General features: G+C 37.8%; 1 protein-coding gene across 2 annotated transcripts in view; it reads right to left on the bottom strand.

Annotated features, from left to right (window-relative positions):
* Positions 1 to 976: 976 nt before the first annotated feature.
* The window catches only part of LOC150087143 (mitochondrial mRNA pseudouridine synthase RPUSD3-like), a 170476-nt gene continuing 146171 nt past the window's right edge, over positions 977 to 25281 (bottom strand). The window contains exons 8-9 of one of the 2 annotated variants that reach the window (XM_090371846.1): positions 20799 to 20941; positions 977 to 1231 (exon numbers count right to left, since the gene is read on the bottom strand). In XM_090371846.1, coding sequence (XP_090227972.1) covers positions 1010 to 1231; positions 20799 to 20941 — 365 coding nt within the window. In that variant the 3' untranslated portion in view covers positions 977 to 1009. The remainder of the gene's footprint in view (positions 1232 to 20798; positions 20942 to 25281) is intronic. The other variant, XM_090371847.1, reaches the window with a different exon arrangement.

The raw sequence follows: 25281 nt of genomic DNA on the forward strand, positions 1-25281 counted from the left end.
TTACTATTTTAAATTTTAACCCCCACCCATATCAGCGAACAGAAATGTCTAGTTCGTATGTACATATTACAGTACGTATTAATTATTCCGATTATCATGTATATTCTTCCGATTTTCACGTATCATTTAATTTTTTAATTGGTAAGGTAATAAAGGGTAAATTTGTGCTTAATATATCTTTGCTTTTATAGCATGTGGATAATATTCCTCCTATTTTTGCTAATTGGAATCGCTGTTTAATAGAATTAAAATTCAATTCACTAACGTGATCACAATGACCGGCGCTTACTGCACATCGTATAGTGAACGGTACTTTACCATGTTGAGTTCGTCGCAACGTGATTTGATTGTACAGTGAACCAATTGTAAAGGGGGGGAGGGGGGAGTACATTGTATTTTTAACTATTTATGTGAAACTTCGGATAATTGGGGCAGCCACTTAATCGGGCCAAAATGCACTAGTCCCGATGTGTCCCAGATAACCGGAAGGGGTCCATAAAGCTCAGTAGTTTGGGAATCACTGCTTTGATACATTATAACATAATTTATTTAATCTTGCCTTATGTTCGATTATCTGGAAAATTTGGCTATCCAGAAGAGGTCTGACATTAATTATTCCGGATAACTGATGCTCTACTGTATTTTAGAGTCTTTGTCATAATGTTTGGAAGCAAATTCACTAAAATTTCTGGGAGCTACACTTTTTTCTTGAAGTTAGTTAACTATAGTCCAAATTAGAGAATCTCAATCTGTCCCCAAACAAGTAGCAAAGCAGCAGCAGCTTTCCAAATTGGTTCTGCTGTCATTGATGTAGACAGCTGAAAGTACATTGGAGACCCTTATTAGAAGTTAGTAGTTCATCATTATATATATATATATATATATATATATATATATGCAAATCATGGCACAAATATTGCTTTGCTATTTAATTTTCAAGAAAATGAGTCTACAATATTTAGTTATATTAGGGTGAGGAGTGAAAATTTCCAGGTAAAGTTATTCTATTCTATTCTCTATTACTCTGCATTGTTTCACCTTTTATCAGTTGAAGTTGTAAGCATGTCCATGAAAAGTGAAAAGGTGGAGTGGCAGTGATTACTACATCTTTATGTTTTCCACTATAGCCTTGTAATTTTACACAATGAAGGTGCATCATAAGTGGAATAAATGCAGGATCTTTCAGTCCACTTGATAGGTTTAGTGCAAAACATAATGGATCAGGAAGAGGCTGGAATCATTAAAAAAAAAAGTTGTTATATTGTGAAATTTATATTATTCAATCAAGCAATAGTGTTAATATTTAACTCAACTCTGCAATTTAGAAAGCAAAAATAAAAATAAATTTTATTTAAATCTGTTTTTTTTTTTTTTTTTTTTTTCAGTTAGATAATAGCTGCCAACTTCTGACTTTTCAAAAGGCAGAAATCACACATTTTAGTAAGCAGGAAGTCCACACTGCACTAGAAATTAAATTTCACTGAAAAAAAAAAAAAAAAAAAAAACCATCTTATACTAAAATATTTTAAAGACTAAATGAACAAGGCATAATTCCATATGGGTTTAAATTAATTATATAATATCTGTGTAGGTACACGATAGTTAACTCATAAAATTAAACTATGTATGTAGTGTAAAGGCATCGTTTTAATTTTATCTCATATTGTGGCAACCTTCACAATGAGATACCAAGTATTGCACTACTTCAAATAAGTAACGCTTCTCTAGTAGAGAAGAGTACTGTTATTTAGACTCAGTGGGCACCACCACCCAGACAGCACCATTTTAAAACTTGTTGGCCTTTCATCGGGAAACCCATATATATGGAATTATGCCTTGTGCATTTAGTCTTTAAAATACAGTATCATTCTGTTCACCATTTGGTATCTCTCATATTGTGAAATAACTTCACAAATGTGATGGCATGTTTGCATTATCAGGGTAAACCGATGAAAGGCTAACAAGCTTTGAAATTGTGCCATCTGGGTGGTGGTGGTGCCCACTGAGAATAAATAACAGTAGTCTTCTCTACTAGAAAGGCATTACGTACTCAAAGTAGTGCAATACCTGGTATCTCATTGTGAAGGTAGCCACAATATGAGATATAATTAAAACAATGCCTTTACACTACATACGTAGTTTAATTTTATGGGTTAACTATGGTGTATCTGTACTGATATTATATATATATTAAAATATAGCCATAGGACTGTTTACTAGTACATTGTGCATTTAAACATCAGCTTCCCAAACATTTTATTTTTCTGTCTGTGGATTTCTGTTTGTCATTCAGATAATCCAAACAGAAATCCGCAATCTAGTGTTTTGAAATCCACGATCCGTGTAAGTAATTACTTTAAGAAAGATACTGTAGCAGACTTTGTAGTCTTTCAGGAGTGCTGAATAAAAGTTTTGTTTTAACAATGACACTGCTATTTAGACTTGGCTGTCAGGAGCATTTCCAAACCTGCACTAAAAAGAGGTCTGAATTCAGTTGCATATGTGTTTTTTTTGTTTTTTTTTTTTTTTTTTTCACCCAGTATTACTATAAGGAATTATTAAACTGCCAGTTGGGAAGGCTTTTTATATGTCATGCTTTATTGTACTCTTGCCTGTTCCCTGACCATGAACCACTATACATCAATTCTTTCAACTATTATAACAGTGCATGATAAGTTTTCACACTGAAACTGACAGAAGTCATCTACAAAGTATCTACTTATTCACTTTCAATGATACTGAGAAGTACTAAAAACTTTTTTTTCCCCTGCAAAATACATTCATTTCAATTTGATTCGAAAAATTATTCGGAATTACATTATCGGATTATGAATTGGTTCTCCAAATACAATTATATTTAAGTTAAATATAATCATAGCTAATGATTGTTATTATTATTATTATTATTATTATAAAAAAACTCTCCTTTATGGAATTTTTTTTGCTCCCTGTGCTGGGTACTGGTACCAAGTGCATGGGTTGGTTGGTTTTGTCCAGTTACTATCATTATTGTTGTTAATACTGTTGGTCAAGTAACTCTATTGTTATCCTACTGGATAGCGACTTCCTGTGACGATCCGATAGGATAGTAAAGTCAGGAATCGTGACTTCCTGGAGTTCCACGTTACGTGTTCTTTGGGAGGCCTCTTGCTGCAAGGTTCTTATGAAGGCTCTTTGGTAGGATTCCAATGGTGACAGTGATTGGGATGGTCATTACAGTAAACCCTCGCTATTCACAGTATATGTATTCGCGGTCGCTGATTTAATATAAAATGAAACCTAAAAGAATGTGAATTTTAAAGTGCTATGAACATTTTCCACCGGCTAAAATGGGAGTGGCTAAAATCATCTTGCCCAGTCAAAACAGCGCGCAGTGGGTGGGGGGGGTGACACAATCACGAATATGGATGTTTCCCACTAATTCTTCGCTTGTCATGGAAGGTTTCATCATTTGCTTTTAATTGATATGCTCACAAAAGTGAAAAATCTACCATTTTGCAGTGTGTTAGAGTAAACAGACTTTTTAGAGTGTGTTAACAGTTAAAAGAAAGTGATTTTATTATGGACAAATAAATGTCCACAATAAATGTCTTTTCTAACCCCTACAAAAATATTTCTACAAATAACAAGAGAATTGTGAAAAGATCAAAGGTGATAACATTAGTGAGTAACATTGAGTTAGACAAAATTTCTAATGGTGAAAGTGTCGCATCAGTGGCAAAATATTATAAAATCAATGAGTCAACGGTACAATCAATCAAGAAATCGGGAGAAAAAATCCGCTGTAGTGTCCGTGAAATTGTGCTAATTGCTTTAATAATTTACTCTGTAACTCGTGATGTTAAATTAGAAAAAATGGAAAAGGCTTTAAATCTGCTGATAGAAGACCGAATTGAAAATAAAATTCTGTTAAGTTCACTCATCATTCGTAAAAAGGCAAAACACCTTTATCAACACTTTAGCGAAACTGGTGATAGCACTAGTGGGATAAGTTTTTTAACTAGTAAAGGCTGGTTTGAAATATTTAAAAATTGATATGGCCTTCATAATGTGAAGCTCGTAGGCGAGTCTACATCAGGAGATTTCGTAGCTGAAGAAAGTTTCCCAACTGAATTAAAAAAATTAACTATGGACAAAGGATACGTTCCTGAACAGTTGTTCAATGTAGATGAAACTGGGTTGTTTTGGAAGAGAATGAAAAATCTGGTCCTAGATTCAAAGCTTCCAAAGATAGGCTTACTCTTTTGTTTTGTGACAACGCTAGTGGACACATGATCAAACCGATGCTCATGTATAAATCGCAGAATCCACATGCTTTGAAGGAAAAGAATAAAGAACATCTTCCAGTTTATTGGAAATCCAATAAAAAAAAAAAGCCTGGGTAACAACTACACTTTTTAGAGAGTGGTTTAATGATAGCTTTGTGTGAGAGGCGGAACGTTACTTGGCTTCAAAATCTTTGCCTTTCAAAGTTCTGTTTCTTGATAGAGTGCCAGGACATCCAAGCAGTCTAGCATTTGATCACCCAAACATTGAAATTGTGTTTTTGCCACCCAACACCACATCACTTTTACAGCAGCTAGACGAAAGTGTGATTGCTGCATTCATGTCCTACTATGTTAGGAGAACTTTTACTGGCTTAATTGAAAAAATGGAAAGGGAGTCAGACTTAACTGTAAGTCAAAGTTGGAAAAATTATAACATCGCAGATTGCTTGATCAACATCAAAGCATCAGTTGATGAGATAAGAGCATTTACAATTAACGTGTGTTGGCAAAAATTGTGGCCAGAAGTGGTTGTTGCTAAAGCAATCCCATATGTCAATGAACTAGTTGCCAATATTGTAGCAATTGCACAGGGAATAGAAGGTGGGGATTTGAAAATATTGATGCAACAGACATTCAGGAACTTATTGAGACTCATGCAGATGAATTTACAATAGAAGAGTTGAATGAATTAATGACAAGGTCAAATGAGAAGCAAAATGATCCTGAGCAGGAAGATCTCAACGTTGTTAGACCAGAATTATATAACAAATCATTACAGGAAATCTTTAGCCTCTCCATACAACTTTCAAAAAGGGTGGTGGAAATGGATCCTAATTTGGAAATTAGCATCAAGTTTAAATGAGACCTAGTACAATTACTCTTGCCTTACAGTGAAATTCAAAAGGAGCTCAATAAAAAAACGAAGAAACAAACTTTGATTATGAGTTATTTTTTGCCCAGCAACTCATTCTTTATATGTTTTTTAAAGATTTGTTTGAAATTTCTAATAAATGTTACATTTAATATTAAATAGTTTCTTATTTTCATTTCGATACTTATATGCTTGTATTTTTCTGGCTGATGCTGCATAAGCTTGCTTTCTTGCATCATATGCCTTTACTAATGCTAATTTCACTATGTACTATCTATGTTTGCCTATGTACATAGGTCATATTATGTAGGTACATATAATACCTACATAGACAAAATTTTAGACTAGTTTTTCTTATATATTTTATACTTTGAATGGAACCCTTTTATTACTATGGGCACCATAGCTCAGTATTCATGCCATTTCTCAGGATCATAACCCCCACTATTCACGGAGGCTTACTGTACTTTGTTCCATATGCTGCATTTCTTTGATTTCCTGTTTTAGGTCAGTGAACTCCCTGATCGTTTCCTCAGATATTCTGGAGGTTACTGGTGTTGGGCAGTGCTATGTCGATCAGGCACGTAGATATTTTGTTCTTGTCAATGAGGATTATTCTGGTCTATTGTGCAGGATCGTAATTTCCATTATGATAGCATGGCCCCAGTATAGTTTGTGAGTAGGGGGTTCTCTAGTATGGCCCGAAATTTGTACTTGTAATACAATACACTTTCTTCGATTAAGTGATATTTCTGTGCTAGTTTCTGATGTATTATTCTAGCAACCTGGTAATGTCTGAGAATGTATTCCATCTGGGTGATAGCCCTTCATCCCATGGTGATGTACTGAATTGTTTCTGGGGCTAGCTGGAATAGTTGACGTGTGTCATATGTCACTCTGGGGGTCCTTGGCGATGTATTGCCTGTAGTTCCTCATGCTGTTTACCTGGTCTTGGATGGTGAGCATGAATTCTTTAGTCTCAGGGAAGAGCTTCATGTTCATGAGTCATGCATTGAAAGCCATCTTATCAATGTAGTCATCATGGAGGTCACTATAGAATCTGCTGTGGAGTGCCTTCTTTGCTTATCTTTCTGTCTTTGTTTCTTCTGTCTCTGTGAATGTCTTCTGTCTTTGTTAAGGTTTAGTGTTGTGTCCCATTCACCTATCTTTCTTATGGCCTGGTAGAATCCCACCGAATCTTAACTGCCTTCTTCTCTTGTCCAATGAGATCAGTCAATACCCTCCCTAACTCCTTTCCGGTCTATGGTCAGTCTCTCAGTGGGCCGACTTTGGGAGGTGTGGGCAATTCTTGGTCATCATTATCCTAGTCAATCTCATAATCTTCTCCAGCTCGGTGTTGGTCCAATCTATAATCCCGGAGTATGTTAGTATTGGAACTCCGTAGGTGTTTATTTTCTGATGTATTATGTTCCTGCCATTCAGCTTTGACTTTAGCAAGCTTCTCAGGAGGGCCTCGATCTTCTTGTGCTCTAGACGTCAAGCCTGAATCATTCCCAGATATTTGTAGGTCTCTTCCTCTGCCATAGCCTCAATCTCTTCACCCACATTTAGCGGATAGTTTCAGATGGATTTCGTTGATGCAGGCTATGGATTTTACATTTGTCTAGCCAAATTTCTCACCTGGTGTCAGTGGTGAAATCTTTAGTGATCCAGGGCAGCCGCTGGAGTTCTTTCTCGGTTGCCACAGAGTTTGATGTCATCCATATACATCAGGTGAGAAAGGGTCCACAAGTTCTGCCCTTCTTTTAAGGTATATCCATATTTGCTGTTGTTCAGCATGGTGGACAGTGGGTTGAGTGCTAGGCAGAAACACAGTGGGCTCAGGATATCTCCCTCGAAGTTTCTTTTTTTGATGGTGATCGGTCTGGTTGTGATGTTCCTCCATTTCACCATGGTTGCTTTTAGGAAGTGTGCCTGTGTCAGATTGAATTTGTAAATCTTCAGTATTTTTATCAGTCAGCTATGGGACAACAAGTTGAAGGCCTTGATATAGTCTGTGTAGGCCGTGTACAGGTTGCACTGCTTCTTGAAGGCTTGTTCCATAACTGCCATGTCAATGTTCAATTGTTCCTTGTATTCTTTGCTCATTTGGATGTCAGATGAACTAATGAGACACATTGCAGAGAAGAAAAATGCATGGGATAAATATAAATTAACACGTGACGCAGAAGCCTATGATAGATATAAGCTGGTCTGTAACCACGTCACAAAGGAGGTTAGGCAGGCAAAGGCAGATTATGAGAATTCTTTGGTAGAGGATGCAAAGAAAAACAGCAAAGAGTTCTTTACTTATGTTAACTCTAGAAGGAAGGGAATGAATCAGATTGGTCCACTTGGTATCGATGGTTCAACTGTTGATGATCCTGCCCAGGTAGCTAACAAACTAAATAAATATTCTGCATCGACATTCACACATGAGGAGTTATTCAGTGAGGGGAATGCCAGAGGTGTATTCAATTCTAGCAGTAAGCTACAGAATCTTGAAATAACTGGGAGTAAAGTGGAGGAGAAACTGTTGAAGATAAACACAAGAAAGGCACCCGGGGTGGATGGGATCTATCCAGTTATATTAAAGGAGGCAGCAAAGGAAGTAAGCAAACCCTTAGCCATAATTATGAGAGCTAACTTGGACTCAGGGGAGGTACCCATAGACTGGAAATGTGCAAATGTGACCCCAATTCACAAAGGAGGATCAAAGGCTGACACAAGTAATTATAGACCTGTGAGCTTAACTTCTGTTCCAGGAAAATTAATGGAGGCACTGGTTAAAGAAGCACTGGAGGATCAACTAGACAAGATTTTGGTGATAGCTCAGACACAGCATGGTTTTGTTAAGGGGAAGTCTTGCCTGACCAATTTGATTGGATACTATGATGCAGTCACAAAAGAGCTGGATGCAGGGAATAACATTGATAATATATACTTTGATCTTAGAAAGGCTTTTGATACTATTGCACATGGAAGACTGCTGCACAAATTGGAGCAGTGTGGCATTGGAGGCAAATTGCTGCTATGGATAAAGGGGTGGTTGAGGGGGAGAAGACAGAGAGTGGTAACCAATGGACACTGCTCATCGTGGATTAATGTTATTAGTGGAGTCCCTCAGGGTTCAGTGTTGGGTCCATTACTGTTTTCTGTATTTATAAATAATATTGATGATGGTATATCAAGCTTAATGTCCAAGTTTGCAGACGATACAAAGTTTGGCAGGGTTGTTAAGGGCACTACTGATGCTATGCTGCTGCAACAGGATCTGGAAAGGTTGAGCAGATGGGCTGAGAGGTGGCAAATGAAGTTTAACATTGACAAATGTAAAGTACTACTTATGGGAAACAGCAACCACAGAGCAACGTATCAATTCTGTGGTACAACACTGACAGTGGTAGAGAATGAAAAGGACCTGGGTTAATTGTGTAGGCAGATATGAAGTTCTCTGAGCAGTGCAGATGGGCTGCAAGAGTATCTCATGGTGTCTTGTCAATGATATACGGGAATTTTTCTAGCAGGGATAAGGAGGTGATTATTCCCTTGGATAAGGCAATGGTCAGGCTACACCTTGAGTACTGTATACAGGTCTGGAGGCCTCATTTCAAGAAGGATGTAGAGCTGCTGGAACGAGTACAGAGAAGGGCAACAAGATTAGTGAATGGAACAAAGGGTTGCTCTTACGAAGAAAGGCTTAAGTTTTGCAAATTACAGTGTCTGGAGACTAGGCACCGGCGAGGTGATCTGATAGATCACCTCGCCGGTGCCTAGTCTCCAGACACTGTATAAAGCCTTGAATGGTTTGAGCATGCTCAATGCTCATGGGATTCTGACTCTTGCTCAGAATAATCCCCTGAGAGGGCATAAATTCAAATTGAGGAAAGAGAGATGTAGGATAGATGTGCAGAAATTTGCCTTTAACCAGCGCGTAGTTCGTTGGTGGAACAGACTTCCATCCCTTGTTGTGGAAGTTGATAGCCTAAATAAATTTAAGGCTCAGCTGGACAAGTATTTCAAACGAACAGAGGGGTGAAGTGGAAAATTTTTTTTTTTTTTTTTTTTTGGCTGATGCTGCATAAGCTTGTTTTCTTGCATCATATGCCTCTACTAATGCTAATACTAATATCATTGTTAAATACAGAACATAGCAGGAATTTGCCTCCAATGCCACACTGCTCAAATATGTTCAGCAGTCTTCCATGTGCAACAGTATCAAAAGTCTTTCAAAGATCCAAATATATAATATCAAAGTTATTCCCTGCATGCAGTTCCTTTGTGACCACATCATAGTATCCAATCAAATTGGTCAGACAAGATTTCCCCTTAACAAACCCATGACTTGTCCGAGCAATAAATGAAATCTTGTCTAGATGATCCTGCAATGCTCCTTTAACCAGTACCTCCATTAATTTCCCTGGAACAGAAGTTAAACTAACAGGTATGTAATTACCTGTGTCTCCCTTTGATCCTCCTTTGTGGATTGCAATCACATTTGCACATGTCCAGTGCATGGATACCTACCCTGAGTCCAAAAAAGCTCTCATAATTATGGCTAAGAGTTTGCTTACTTCATTTGCTGCCTCCTTTAACATAACTGGATAGATTCCATCCACCCTCAGGTGCCTTTCTTATGTTAATCTTCAACAATTTCTCCTCCACTTTACTCTGAATTATTAAAAGATTATTTACCTTACTGCCAGTGTTTAATACACCTCTGGTATTCCCCTACCTGAATAACTCCTCATGTGTGAATGTAGATGCAAAATATTCATTTAGTTTGTTAGCTACCTGAGCAGGATCGTCAACGGTTCAACCATCGATATCAAATGGACCAATCTGATTCATTCCCTTCCTTCTAGAGTTTACATAAGTAAAGAACTCTTTGATCTTTTTCTTTGCATCCTTTGCCAAAGATTTCTCGTAATCTGCCTTCGCCTGCCTAACCTCCTTTGTGACCTGGTTACTGACCAGCTTATATCTATCATAGGCTTCTGTGTCACCTGTTATTTTATATGTATCCCATACATTTTTCTTCTCTGTCACATGTCTAATTAGGCACCTCCGTAGCCAGGTGGGAAGGAGCAACAGTGCATAGCACACGTTTCTTGATTAGACCGGGGTTCGAGCCCGTCACCACCAAATACGGAGGATGCGGAAAGGTCACGGAATGATCACCGCCTATTCCTGGAGCAATATGGCCTTAGTTGCTAATGCTCCTAAAAACCAAATAACAAACAAGTGTAATTAGTTCATCTGACATACATTTAGGCCTAAATCTTGCACAATATTTCTTAGTTGGTATGAAAAGTCTACTAGCTTCCAAGATTAATTCTTTGAATGCTTCCCATTTTGAATTTACTGTTGGTAACATCAACAGTTTGTCCCATCATATAGAATTTAAATACTGTCTCAGAGCACAGTAGTCACCTTTACGAAAGGTGACTATGGTAGAATAAACTGAGGGAAGGGTTTTTTACGAAAGCAAAAACCCTTTCCTTTATCCTTGATGGTAGTTACCTCTTTGTGTAAATCTCACTTCAGCACACTGTGATCACTGCCACCTAGTGGTTCCTTTATCTGCAGATTCTTAATGCATGAAGAACCACTACTGATAATCAGATCAAGAGTATTACTCCCTCTAGTTGTCTCCCGAACATGCTGTTACAGAAAACAATCATCCAATAAATCCACAAAAGCCTTGCTAGTGTGCGAGTGACCAACCCATAAAATTCCAGTCAATCTCTGAAAAATAAAATCCCCCATTAGAAGACACTCTGATTTACTGGCCCACTCTATTTCTCTGCACAACTGCTCATTATACTCATCAGATTCATTAGGCCAATAACACACACCTACTCTCAATTTTCCTTTCCCAGTGCTTATGTCACACCAGACTCAACATTGCATTGTCCACCAACATCAACTGGATGCACTTCCTTAGATTTGATGTGTTTCTTAACTAACAGCATAATCCCTCCTCCCTTCCTGTCCTGTCTATCCTTTCTGTACACATTGTACTCCCCAAAAAATTCGAATTCTGCACTGCTTATGTCTGTGTGACACCACGTCTCTGATATGCCAATAATATCTGCCTTTGATGTCTTGACTAGCACTTCAAGCTCATCAAATTTATTAACTATACTCCTAGCATTGGTACACTCAAGTATACATGTACCTGTTCTTACTCTTAGTTACCCTAACATAGCCCATGTATATACTTGTTTCATGATGACTCCCAGCAGTTCCTGAAATCTCCATTACCTTGCTTTCCAGTCTGCTGCCCATTCTAATAGAAGCAGTGCAAGAATCACTTTTGCCTCTGCCTGCGGGCACTGTTAACCTTTTAGTTTGGGTATCCCCCCCCCCAATCTAGCAGTTTTCCGACCCATCTATCTCTGCCTCGATATCATTAGCAAATATTCTGCACCCTTTCTATTTAAGTGTATCCGATCCCTGTAGAAGCAGTCTCTCCTGATAACAAGCATAGACCAGGCCGAGAAAAATTCTACCCCTTGAGCCTTGCACAATCTCTCCAAGGCCGAATTGATCAACAAGGCTCTCATCATATACTCCCTCCTATCGTGTCTGGGCAGAATTGGAGACATTTTCAAGGTTTAGGCCAAAATGGATGTTAGATGAACTAATGAGGCATATGGCAGAGAAGAAAAATGCATGGGATACTTACAAATTAACACATGACACAGAAGCCTATGATAGATACAAGTTGATATGCAACCAAGTTACAAAGGAGGTTAGGCAGGCGAAGGCAGATTACGAGAAATCCTTGGCAAGGGATGCAAAGAAAAACAGCAAAGAGTTCTTTACATATGTAAACTCTAGAAGGAAGGGGATGAATCAGATAGGTCCACTTGATATTGATGGGTCAACTGTTGATGATCCTGCTCAGGTAGCTAACAAACTAAATGAATATTTTGCATCGACATTCACACATGAGGAGTTATTCAGCGAGGGGAATGCCAGAGGTGTATTCAACTCTAGCAGTAAGCTACAGAATCTTGAAATAACTGGGAGTAAAGTGGAGGAGAAACTGTTGAAGATAAACACAAGAAAGGCACCCAGGGTGGATGGGATCTATCCAGTTATATTAAAGGAGGCAGCAAAGGAAGTAAGCAAACTCTTAGCCATAATTATGAGAGCTTCCTTGGACTCAGGGGAGGTACCCATAGACTGGAAATGTGCAAATGTGACCCCAATTCACAAAGGAGGATCAAAGGCTGACACAAGTAATTATAGACCTGTGAGCTTAACTTCTGTTCCAGGAAAATTAATGGAGGCACTGGTTAAAGAAGCACTGCAGGATCATTTAGACAAGACTTCAGTTATAGCTCAGACACAGCATGGTTTTGTTAAGGGGAAGTCTTGCCTGACCAATTTGATTGGATACTATGATGCAGTCACAAAAGAATGGATGCAGGGAATAACTTTGATATTATATACTTGGATCTTAGAAAGGCTTTTGATACTGTTGCACATGGAAGACTGCTACACAAATTGGAGCAGTGTGACATTGGAGGCAAATTGCTGCTATGGATAAAGGGGTGGTTGAGGGGGAGAAGACAGAGTGGTAATCAATGGACACTGCTCATCGTGGACTAATGTTATTTGTGGAATCCCTCAGGGCTAAGTGTTGGGTCCATTATTGTTTTCTGTATTTATAAATGATATTGATGATGGTATATCAAGCTTAATGTCCAAGTTTGCAGACGATACAAAGGTTGGCAGGGTTGTCAAGGACACTACTGACACTATGCTGCTGCAACAGGATCTGGAAAGGTTGAGCAGATGGGCTGAGAGGTGGCAAATGAAGTTTAACATTGACAAATGTAAAGTACTACACATGGGAAACAGCAACCCCAGAGCAACGTATCAACTCTGTGGTACTACACTGACAGTGGTAGAGAATGAAAGGGACTTGGGGGTGGTTGTGCAGGCAGATATGAAGTTCTCTGAGCAGTGCAGACGGGCTGCAAGAGTAGCTCATGGAGTATTGTCAATGATATACAGGAATTTTCCAGCCGGGATAAGGAGGTGATTATTCCATTGTATAAGGCAATGGTCAGGCCACACCTAGAGTACTGTATACAGGTCTGGAGGCCTCATTTCAAGAAGGATGTAGAGCTGCTGGAACGAGTACAGAGAAGGGCAACAAGATTAGTGAATGGAACAAAGGGGTGCTCTTACGAAGAAAGGCTTAAGTTTTGCAAATTACAGTGTCTGGAGACTAGGCACCAGCGAGGTGATCTGATAGAGGTGTATAAAGCCTTGAATGGTTTAAGCATGCTCAATGCTGATGGGATTCTTCCTCTAGCTCAGAAAAATCACCTGAGAGGGCATAAATTCAAATTGAGGAAAGACAGATGTAGGATAGACGTGCGGAAATTTGCCTTTAGCCAGCGGGTGGTTGGTTGGTGGAACAGACTTTCATCCCTTGTAGTGGAGGTTGATAGCCTAAATAAGTTTAAGGCTCAGCTGGACAGGTATTTTGAGTGGGTTTTTTTTTTTTTTTTTTGGCTGATGCTGCATAAGCTTGCTTTCTTGCATCAAATGCCTCTACTAATGCTAATGCTAAATTTAATGCTAATGCCAATTTTCAAATTCAACCCTAACTCCCGGCATTTTTTCAGCATTGACTTGTACTTGTTAAGTAACTTACTCTCCCTCAGAAGGAACCAGCGGTAATCCCCATCATTGCAGGGTCCCAGTGACCTTGGCACCGCTTTTCCATCACAGAAATACCCTGATGAATCCACTTCCTTGTTCATCACTCACACCTCCCAGATTTTCAGGAGGAAATTCTAAATGGGAATAGAGAAAATGAATTTTCAACAACGTTCGACAGCCCATGATTTTGTAGTACTCGAGTAAATTAGACACCAACATTTGATAGTTCTTTCTTTGTAATAGGAAAGAACAATGAAAACGTTTTTTGAGTAATAGGAAAGAACAAACTATTTCATAGTTTCTTCTTTCCTATTACTCAAAATACCTGTACTACCACCTTAAATGATCACCAGGCTGCCAATTCAACCTACTTTAACTGGGTTTCATACACATCGTCTTTCAAGAGTATCTTAATTTGGGATCCTACGAAAATTCCTTCTTAAGTTTGGCATATGTTAAATTAGGAAAAACACTTCTCAAGTATGCAAATCTGTTACAGTCTTTATTTAGTCACTTCACGAAATTTTTCAGCAATCCAAATTTGATGTGCAGGGGTGGAAGAACCTTGTTTGATTGCACTAAAGGAATATATTTTACATTACATTGTCCTGGTATGAAGTTGCCCCAATGTTGCACAACATAACGTTCTTCTGTCACATGGCTGTCCCACAAACACAAAAAACACCAATTTTTGTGACCCCCCCCCCACCACTGCAAACCAATAACCTTAATATCACTGCATATGTTCAAACCATAATCCTGGTATTTTTTAGCATGTAGAACCTTAGACACACTTTCATGACTTTCTTTAAGGCCAGCTGAATGAAACATGGGAACTGATGGAAATTCATTGCTGTTATGAAGCAAAACTGCTTTTAATCTTAATTTTGAGGCATCTATGGATAAACAGCAATCGTGTGCACAACACCAAGTTCTTTCAGAAGTCCAATAATGTCCTTGCAAAAACACATACTTTGTAGCAAAATATTTCGAAAACTTTTTCTACTGTAAGGGTACACAGATGCTAGAAGTCGATATCATCAAGAAATCTATAGACACATGCTTGCCACATAGGAGAGTTTGGTTGGTTCCCAGGGGAATAGTGACCCCTGGGGACTTGTTTATAAATTAATAAATAATAAGATTCCATCAAAAGAAGTCTTCTCATCAGTGGAAACTCGCTGATAACCAGGAAATGCTACCTGAACGTCAACTATAAACAGAATTCTTGATGTGATCTTACATCAGGAGGTGCCTCTGTAGCTAGGTGGGCAGGAGCAGCAGTGCGTAGCACACGCTTCTTGATTAGACCGGGGTTCAAGCCTGTGACCACCAAATACAGAGGATGCGGAAAGGTCAGAGAATGACCACCGCATATCCCCGGAGCAATATGGGCTTAGTTGCTAATGCTCCTAAAAACCAAATAACAACAGCTTACATCAGGATAATGAAACCACAGAACAGACAAGAATTAAAGATGCCAATTGCAGCTATAATGGTCATCCTTCTGAACTGCTTTTTTCTCGTGAAGAAATAAATATTGCCATCAGATCTATGCACTCAAGAAAATCGCTTGGCTTTGATTGTATTGACCTTCTCAAGAAGACATGGAAAGTTGTCCTAGAAGCCATTGAGTTCTTATTCAATTCTGTCTTAGAAATGGATCTTTTACAAAGGCATGGAAAAGGGCTGTTTTGAAAATTTTACTCAAGAATTCGGCTGCTGACCCATCATTCTATAGGCCCCACAACCTTCTTACCATGATGGGAAAAGCTCTTGAGAAGCTGATCGCTGCTTGACTATTAACAGCTTATAACACCAGAGGTCTATCTTCAACTTGCCAATTTGGATTTACGAAGGATGCTATTTTTCAACTCCTAGCACTCAGAAAGGATACAAACACCAGGTATCTTTTGGGTCTCTTTGTGGACTTCAAAGGTGCCTTTGACATCCTTTAGTGGCAAAGTGCCCTGGAGAGGTACCGGGAGGCCCAGATAGCCACATCTCTGTTTAAGCTTCTTAACAGCTATTTTTCAGACCATTCGATTGCAGTCAGGAGCGGAATGGAAATTGTTTCCAGACTGGTTATGAGAGGTTGCTCACAGGGGACAATTCTTGGTCCCCTGTTCTGGAACCTGGTATTTGACTCATGATTGAATAAGAGCTTTGATGTCCAGATGGTTGCCTAAGCAGATGACCTTACTTTCTTGATTAGTACCAACTTCAGGAAAGGTCTGGAAGATATTACGGATATGGTTCTGAAGGAACTCTCTCACTGGACTATGACTCACGAACTACAAGTGTCTACCGCTAAGACTTCACAAATGTTGTTGAAGGAAAAACTGGATGTAATCATCCTCCACTGATTAAATATAGAAATCAATCATTACGATATTTTTCTTCTCTCAAATATCTTGGAGTTTTACTAGACGATCGTTTAAGAAAAATCTAATTTACTAGACGATCGTTTAAAAGATCGTTATACCACATGTGAAGCACAGTAAGGGCAAGTGCAAAGTTCTCTTACCAAAACTTCATCAAGTTACAAGGCAAGAGTGGGGTCTTAAGGGTTATATGCTCAGGATGTATTATAACTGTTTATTTATAGTAGCTTACAGTGCTGGAGCTGGGGGTATTGGGCAAACAAGGTGGCAATAGTCAAGTATCTCTTGCAGGTTCAAGAGATATTGCCTTGTTATCTATGCCGGGAGCATGCAGAACAACTTCTACCATGACCCTCCAGGTTCTGCTGGGCAAACGCCAGTACAATGTGAAGTGTAGTTTCGGATTTTTCTTCAAATATCACTTGAAGAAAAATATTCCTGTAGCACTCGACGATGTTCAAATGGAACCAATAATTCTATGTCAGTGGAAAAAAGAAGATTGTGTTCAGTTTTGGTCTCAAAGTGGCAGCGGACTGGTCATCAACTAGTCTGGGAGGTACAACTCGAGAGTTTTTTCCTGTGGTTAAGGAATTTGTAAAAAGGGATTTACTGTGGTTCTCTCCAAGTCTGTATTGCATGTTTTTATTAACTGGACTTGGTAGCATAAATAGTAAATTATATAAGCTTGGTCTTTCTATGACTACAGCATATCTCTGTGGTTCAGAGGAAACTTGACCAAATTATATTTAGATGTCATCTCTATAGTGATCTTCGTCATGAATTGGAATTAAGTGGTGGATAACCTTGATCCTTTCAATAAAATGGAATTTTATTGCAAGGATCAAATATTATTGTTTAGTCAAAGAATATCTTCAAAATGTTCAGCACTTTTGCCAATTGGGTATTCAAGAGAAGACCAAAACTGAGGCAAATCAATCAATCCTGATTTTTTTCTTGTAAAGTTTTACTATAGTTTTGATGCCTTTGTGTGAAGCCTCACTAATGAAATTTGTACCTTTTGGAAGTCATAGTGTTTGCCCTTTATATTGGCTCTATACTTTCAGGAAGAAGATGTTGTTCATCTTTATGAACTTTGCACTCTTTGGAAGACATAGGGTGGACAAAGCTGGTGGAAAGAGTTTAACTTGGGTTTTAAGATAAAAAATATCGTATTCAGGCTAATCTTTTCCTGGTGTGAATTGCTCTATGTCATTCATTATGTCACCTCTTGATCATGAATTTTTGGGCTCTCCTGCTATGTGTTCTTCAAATGAACTTTCACATTTTGGAAAACGATAACCATCTGAACTAATACAAACTTTCACATTTTGGAAGACTTACTCCACACTGAAGATATTGTGCCCATATGATCATTTTCTTTGTTTACTGAGAGGATTCTACTGTAAATTTATGTTTTTTTTGTATAGTTAAAAGAAAAGGAAAATTATGAAGATAAGTTCTCTTCATAAGTTCTCTATCTTAGCTGCCTGCTTTCCCAGCTCAGCCTTGCAGGGGCTTATGATGCCTTTTGTGAATAGATTTCCTCTGTGATAATTGTTTCTGAGGCTTCCTGCTGTATTTAAACCTGTATAGTTGATTGGTACTCTTAACTAGGGTCAGTTGAAGTTAATGTTACTTCATGATGATGGTTCTATGAAGATGTGGATCTCATGAAGCTGACTGTACGGAGATGATAGTTCCACTTTCTCATCTTTTATATTTATTATTATTTTTTAAATTTAGCCTTACTTATGTCTTCTCTTTTCTGGCAGATCCTTCTGTTTGATCCACCTCTATACTATAATTATAATCTTCCATCACCAGATCCTTTACTTATCCTACTACAAATCCTATTTCATTTTCTTCTCCTGTGCCTTCCTGGGACTTTGTCTCAGGTGAGTGCAGCAAGATCCTGGCCACCTCCACGTGGTGGGGAATGGGGTGGGACGTGGTGACCAGGTGTTGCTGCTTCTCACCACCTAAGAGCCATGTGTCAACCAACAACACAACAACAGACCATATCACTTACAAGCTCAACACACTACATACAAATGGCTGGCTGTAGCACAAGCTTCTTATCGACAGCAGCTAATGGGGGGAAACCCTGGGGTCTGCTACAACAACACATGAAATCCCTGAAATCCACTATGTTGTGGTTGTACTGGCCTTTAAGCCTCTTGGTATGTCGTAGCACTGTGTTTGACTTTGTTCTCTGTATTCTCTTTTCTCTCTTCCACTCCTTTGAGCTGGTGTTATGCTTCCTCTACAGCTGGGACACCTTGAATTTTGCTACACAATTTTGTATATGTTCCCATGATCCACATTTGGAATCTTCGTATGCTGCTTGAGAGCAACCATACTTTTGGCCTTTAAAACATTGGACAGAATTTGAAATATACAGTCTCGGTGAGAAATGCTTTACAATTATTGGCAGTTTTGTGTATTACAAGTTAAGATTATATTTTTTGTTGGAACCAATTTCCCCTTCTCTTTTTACTGTTATTCTTTTGATTTCATTAAATATTGATCTTTTCACTTTTTTGGATTTCTTTCTCTGGCACATCGTGATTAATCCTTTTGAGGTGTTCAGGATAGAATGTGGAGTAACTGTTAGTAGAATATTTCCAAAGTATTTTGCCTTTTGTCTGCTCTTTTTTTTTGTTTGTCATTTTTACTATTAAGTTTCCTGATTCCAGTCATTTGACTGTTTTAGGGGAGCTAGCTACACTTTCAAGTTTTCGTATCTGGAATAATAACAGACCTCCCATGGATTGTTCATTCATAAAATGAATGACTAAGAATAGAGGTTCAACTAGAGAATGCGCCTCTGTCTATTATCTCTTGGCTGTACATGTATACTTGTTTCATCAAGTTTCCTGCAGGTTTGGGCAGCAGTTTGGTGATCTGCATTTACCACGTTTGTTCCTTTTTGCCCACAGCAAGAGGACTTTCTGCCATGGTTCAGTGACACAAAGAGGCCAAGTGCAAAGTTAGATATTAGCATTAGTAGGACTTTCTGCCATGGTTCAGTGACACAAAGAGGCCAAGTGCAAAGTTAGATATTAGCATTAGTAGAGGCATATGATGCAAGAAAGCAAGCTTATGCAGCATCAGCCAAAAAAAAAAAAAAAAAAAAAAACACTCCCATTTCACCCCTCTATTCATTCCAAATACCTCTCCAGCTGAGCCTAAAGTTTATTTAGGCTATCAACTTCCACAACATGGGATGGAAGTCTGTTCCACCAACCAACTACCCGCTGGCTAAAGGCTAATTTCCGCACATCTATCTTACATCTGTCTTTCCACAATTTGAATTTATGCCCTCTCAGGTGATTATTCTGAGCAAGAGGAAGAATCCCATCAGCACTGGGCATGCTCAAACCATTCAAGGCTTTATACACCTCTATCAGATCACCTCACCGGTGCCTAGTCTCCAGACACTGTAATTTGCAAAACTTAAGCCTTTCTTCGTAAGAGCAACCCTTTGTTCCATTCACTAATCTTGTTGCCCTTCTCTGTACTCGTTCCAGGAGCTCTACATCCTTCTTGAAATGAGGCCTCCAGACCTGTACTCAAGGTGTGGCTTGACCATTGCCTTATACAAGGGAATAATCACCTCCTTATCCCTGCTAGAAAAATTCCTGTATATCATTGACAAGACACCATGAGCTACTCTTGTAGCCCGTCTGCACTGCTCAGAGAACTTCATATCTGTCTGCACAATTACCCCCAGGTCCTTTTCATTCTCTACCACTGTCAGTGTAGTACCACAGAGTTGATACATTACTCTGGGATTACTGTTTCCCATATGTAGTACTTTACATTTGTCAATGTTAAACTTCATTCGCCACCTCTCAGCCCATCTGCTCAACCTTTCCAGAACCTGTTGCAGCAGCATACTGTCAGTAGTGTCCTTAACAACCCTGCCAACCTTTGTATCGTCTGCAAACTTTTTTTTAATAATAAATATCATTGTGTTCTCAAGGGCAACTACAGTGATGGAAAACTCATATGAAGAGATTCTGAAGAAAAAGTTTCCCTCAGTGTTTCAGAAGAAATGTCCACAAGGACTAAATCATGCTCAATTCCATCAGGACAATGCTCTGGCACATTGCGCTAATAAGGTGCAAATTTTTTTTAAAACAAAACTGAAGTTATTCCATATCGTCATACTCAGCGACTTTTAGTTTTTTCCACTCATGAAGGATGGCAAAACGTTTCAGAGCTGATAAACAGCTCTGAAAAGTTATGCCAAAACCTGCTCTGGCCATTGACTAGTCAGCTTAACATAGATCCAAACAAACCTTCACTGCAATATTCACAGCTTGGAAAAAAAGGTGTGAAATATGTGTGTTTCATTTGGAGATTATGTCAAAAAATGACTCATGTTTCTTTTCTGCATCTCATGTATTTTTTGAGAATATAACTTGAATCCACCTCATATTTAGCAGTCAGTATAATTTCAACTGTAAATAATACTAAAAACAAAAAAGCAGGTTGTCTAAGTTTGAAATAATATACTATTATTGTAATAAAATAAAATAAAATAATTACTTTATTTATTTATTTATTTATTTATTTTTTTACCTGTACATCATAAGCTGCAAGGTTCTGAGGACTTATATTCACAGAATTACCTAAAACTTGTCTGACTCTAGGGCTATAAATGAGGTCACCTAATACAATACATCCTTTGTGACAAGCATATATTAGTGGAAAGTTTGATTTCGCTGAAAAGATAGCATTTTTAACAAATAAAAAATGGAACACACTGAAAATATTTAATGAAATATTGCAGAATCTGTTTAAGATGCTTTCCTACAGAAGCTGTCCACACTGCCCAATTCCAAGAAGTTCCTCATAAGCTCAATTTTCTTACCATTTAAGATGTCCCAATTTAAAAGACTTTCCCAATGAAAACAAAATGATTTTATAATAGCAATTTTCCTAATCAGCATTAAGTAACACTTAATATGCATTCATACACTGCTTGATGGCTATTTGTCAAATTTTTAATTTTTCTGTATGTTTTACCTCAAAGAGACTAGCCATTCTGAAAGTTTAGTATCTTGGTATCCACACTCATGAATGTGACTGTACATTTCAAATTGGAGATTATTTGCTAACTGATTTGCAAAAAAGAAAAAGGGTATTTCAAATGATAATCTTTTTTGTTTATTTTTATATATATATTTTTTATTCAATTATTTACCTTATCTAACATTAACACCAATAATATATAATAACACGGATATTTTGTTTAATATATTTTTATTTATTGGAAAAATGAGTGCATAGTAAATCACCAAAGTAGGTGAAACGGTATTGTTTTTGTTGCATCTTATGAGTTACTATGATATTGCACTACCTCAAATAAGCAACGCTTCACCAGTAATGAAGACTAATGTTACATATTCTCAGTGGATACCACCACCCAGACGGCAATGCTTCAAAGCGGTCTGGAGTAGAAGTTGAATCCCACGGGAGCTTGAAACCCTCCAGAAGTGGAGGGGGGTAACTTAGCCTTTTTCTTTAGAATCACTAAGTGAATCACGAACAGAGTCACATTGGAAGTTCTGGTGTCGTAAAAAATGTTCGTAATGTAGTTTCACCGGTAAATTTTTTTGAAGTTTGCCTTGCTTCTCGTGTGGGCTTCCTTTACCTTTGCCTTTGTTTTTTCTTAATAAACAATTAATCCATTAGTCCACCAGTGATTCTAAAGAAAAAAGGTCAGATTACCCCCTCCACTTCAGGAGGGTTTCAATCTCCCATGGGATTCAATTTCTACTCCTGACCAACACCCGCTGTATGTTAACTGAGTGAGCAACAATACAAATGCCATTACTTTACCGGTAAATTTCATCGAACTTATGCGTGCTTCTCGTGTGGGCTTTCTTTACCTTCACCAAAAGGGTTTTAAGGCAGTAAGCCTCAGACTAGGAAAAATTTACTAATTGAACAAGTTAGTGCAGGGCATCATTTTAGTTCATAGTAAATCACCTAAGTAGATGAAATGCCATCTACCCACACATCCACCGATGAGAGGCCAACAAGATTTGAAACACTGCCGTCTGGGTGGTCTTATCCACTGAGAATAAGTAACATTAGTCTTCTCAACTGGTGAAGCATTGCTTATTCGAGGTAGAACAATATCAGGGAAACTTGTTATGAAGGCATTCACAATATGAGATGTAACAAAAACAATACCATTTTACTTACTTCGGTGATTTACTATGAACTAAAATGATGTTATGCACTAACTTGTTTGGTTAGTAAATTTTCTGTAGTCTGAGGCTTACAGCCCTAAAACCATTTTCATCTTATATTTTTATTTATAAAAATAAAATTAAATATAAGTAAAGGAAATATGTGTTAACATATTATTACTATTAATGTTAGATAAGGCCATAGTTAAAGTCGGATACAATACTGTATATGTACACTATCAAATAAAATGGCAAGGTTTAACATTTTTTAAATAAACTGTAATTATAAACCAGAAAGATTTAGGTTGCTTAAACTTTGTATTAATGAGATTATACTGTATGTTTAGAATTTGTACCAGCCAATATCACATCTGTTTTAAAGCTCACAGGGCTTTTAAAACAAAAACTTCATAAATACCTTGTTTACAAGTTGCTATAAAAGATATCCCAAACACCAACCGACTTTACAGTACCTTGATGGTTACTTTTTTCCTTCTTGCAATCCATTATTGGATTCATTATAGTGGATTAATTGAGAAGTGCCTGTAGAAAGGCTAAATTTAACAATGTGATAGGAGGATGAAAAAGAAAAACAAAAAAATTAGTGCTGACATTTCGAAGGTTTAGGGTCAAACAACATTAAACACTAAATTGCATTTTCTTTTTGCGATAACTTTAGTTTTACTTTATACAAATAACAATGAATATCAAGTCATAGAACTTTATCTCTCTAGTACTTTACAATTAGCTTAGGCCAGGGTTTCTCAAATGGTATTCCACGGAACCCTAGTGTTCTGTGAGAGATCGTGATTGAAAAAAAAAAAAAAAAATCTGACGTTGGCTCCACGGAGCCGAAGGTGGATCTGTGAATAATGTCATGCGAAATGAAAAAATACAATTTAAGCTTAATAAAATCAGTTTTATTTTATTCGGTATTTTCATTTACAATCAACAATAAAGGTTTGTGGTAACCTTTATTGTTGCCTGTTTGCACTGTTCTTTTTGATGTTGATGGCTCTAATTGATTTTGCTCACTTTTATGCTTATGACTCTCTCTCTCTTGCGTTCCGCCGCCAACTTTGGTGCTTGCTTTTCAGCATTAGATTTGTGATTTTTTTGAAATCTTTGAACACGTTTAGTTAATGTAACTTTTGGCATCGTCACAACTTAACTAAATGAAACACAGCCGCACTGCTCAACAAATGAGAAGTAACTGAACGAAGTAGTTACTTTAATGAGTTGTTCAACTCTCAAAAACTAAAAACCCAATTTGAAATCTAGTTATATATCCTTGTAGAGCTCTCAAAGGGCAACAATTTTTTTGCTCAATTGTACACAACTTGTTGTGTACAACTGAGTTTTCTTGGGCGCATGCGTTGTACTCATTGTGTCACGGCATGCAACAAGTACAATGCATGCCAAAATCTACAGGCAGCGTTTGAAGTTATATTGTGAAAGAAAGGGAAATTGGACAGAAATGTGAATCTAGATGACTCTCTCTCTCTCTCTCTCTCTTGCATTCTTCCGCCGACTTTGGTGCTTGCTATTCAATGTTAGATTTGTGATTTTGTCAAAATCTTTGAACACGTTTAATTGATGCAACTTTCGGCATTGTCACAACTTAACTAAAAGGAACACAACAGCACTGCTCGACAAATGCAAAGTAACTGAACGAAGTAGTTACTTTAACGATTGTTCAACTCTTGAAAACTAAAAACTGATTTGAAATCTAGTTATACATATATCCACGTAGAGCTCTCAAAGGGCAAGAGTTTTGTTGCTTACTGTCTAACATTTATATTTTTTAAGATGCTGAAACAAACTTGAAAATGCTCGAATTTTTCAACTCTCTCAAATTTGCATCGCTATTACTTGGGAACCATAAGGGCTACATCAAAACTATTTATAGATGTAAAAACTGTTTCCTCCTGAACAATTTTGTCACTTACTGTTTATGTCTATCTATCATAGTTTAAAAGTTATTGAGAGTGAAAGTAACCAAGGCGCAATCGCAAATGACCAAAATGTGAACTTTTTATATTTAGTTTTTCGAAAAAAATTATATTGATTATCAAATTTCTAACTTTTTCTTTCATCGACGGCATTATATACCCGACAAAATAAGTATAAATTGTTTCTACTATTGTCTATTAGTTTCAAAGATATAACGGTTAGATGTTTCACTTTTCATGACAGCCTGAGCACCGTAGGGTACCCCCAGCATAGACATTATTCATGTCAAAATATATAGTTTTTTGAACTTTGAGTGCTGCACAATGTTACTGCTCGCAGTGATGGGTAGTGACCGAGCAGCCACGTCTGGCAGTAGGACCGTGTTCATTTGGTTGAGTCCATTCTCAGTTTTTGACCCGAGATAGGGGAGGTCGTTGATAATTGGTGTGCACTGTATTGCATGGAGTGGTGGATGGTAGGCTGATGACATCAGCCTACCCCTCCCGAATTACCTCCCCCCAATGTTGTTGTTGTAAATGTTCAAAAATGTGGATTGTGTAGGTTAGAAATGAATTGTATTGTGAAATTTTCATATTTCTTGCGATATTTGTGTTTAGTTATTTATTATGCCCTTCTGTTTTATATTTGATTAGCATTTGCATTTTACAAACTTGTCTGGAGGTCAAATGTGGCAATTTTTGAAAATGAGGTGTGAGGTGGAAGAGGAGGATTCTAGGCCTAGGAACAGGCAATTCTGATAAGGTTAGTGATGAAGAATTACAATCTTCTAAGTCAATTCACTAATGCAACAAGGGGCACACAGAAAAGGCCATCTTTGCAATGAAAGCTACTTATCAATGGGTTTTACATTGGATGGTAATCAAAGTTGTCCTATTCCATTGTGCATCATC

The sequence above is a fragment of the Mastigoproctus giganteus genome, chromosome 4 (assembly GCF_048544385.1).
Source record: "Mastigoproctus giganteus isolate SK-2022 chromosome 4, ASM4854438v1, whole genome shotgun sequence".
Classification (NCBI taxonomy): Eukaryota; Metazoa; Arthropoda; class Arachnida; order Uropygi; family Thelyphonidae; genus Mastigoproctus; species Mastigoproctus giganteus.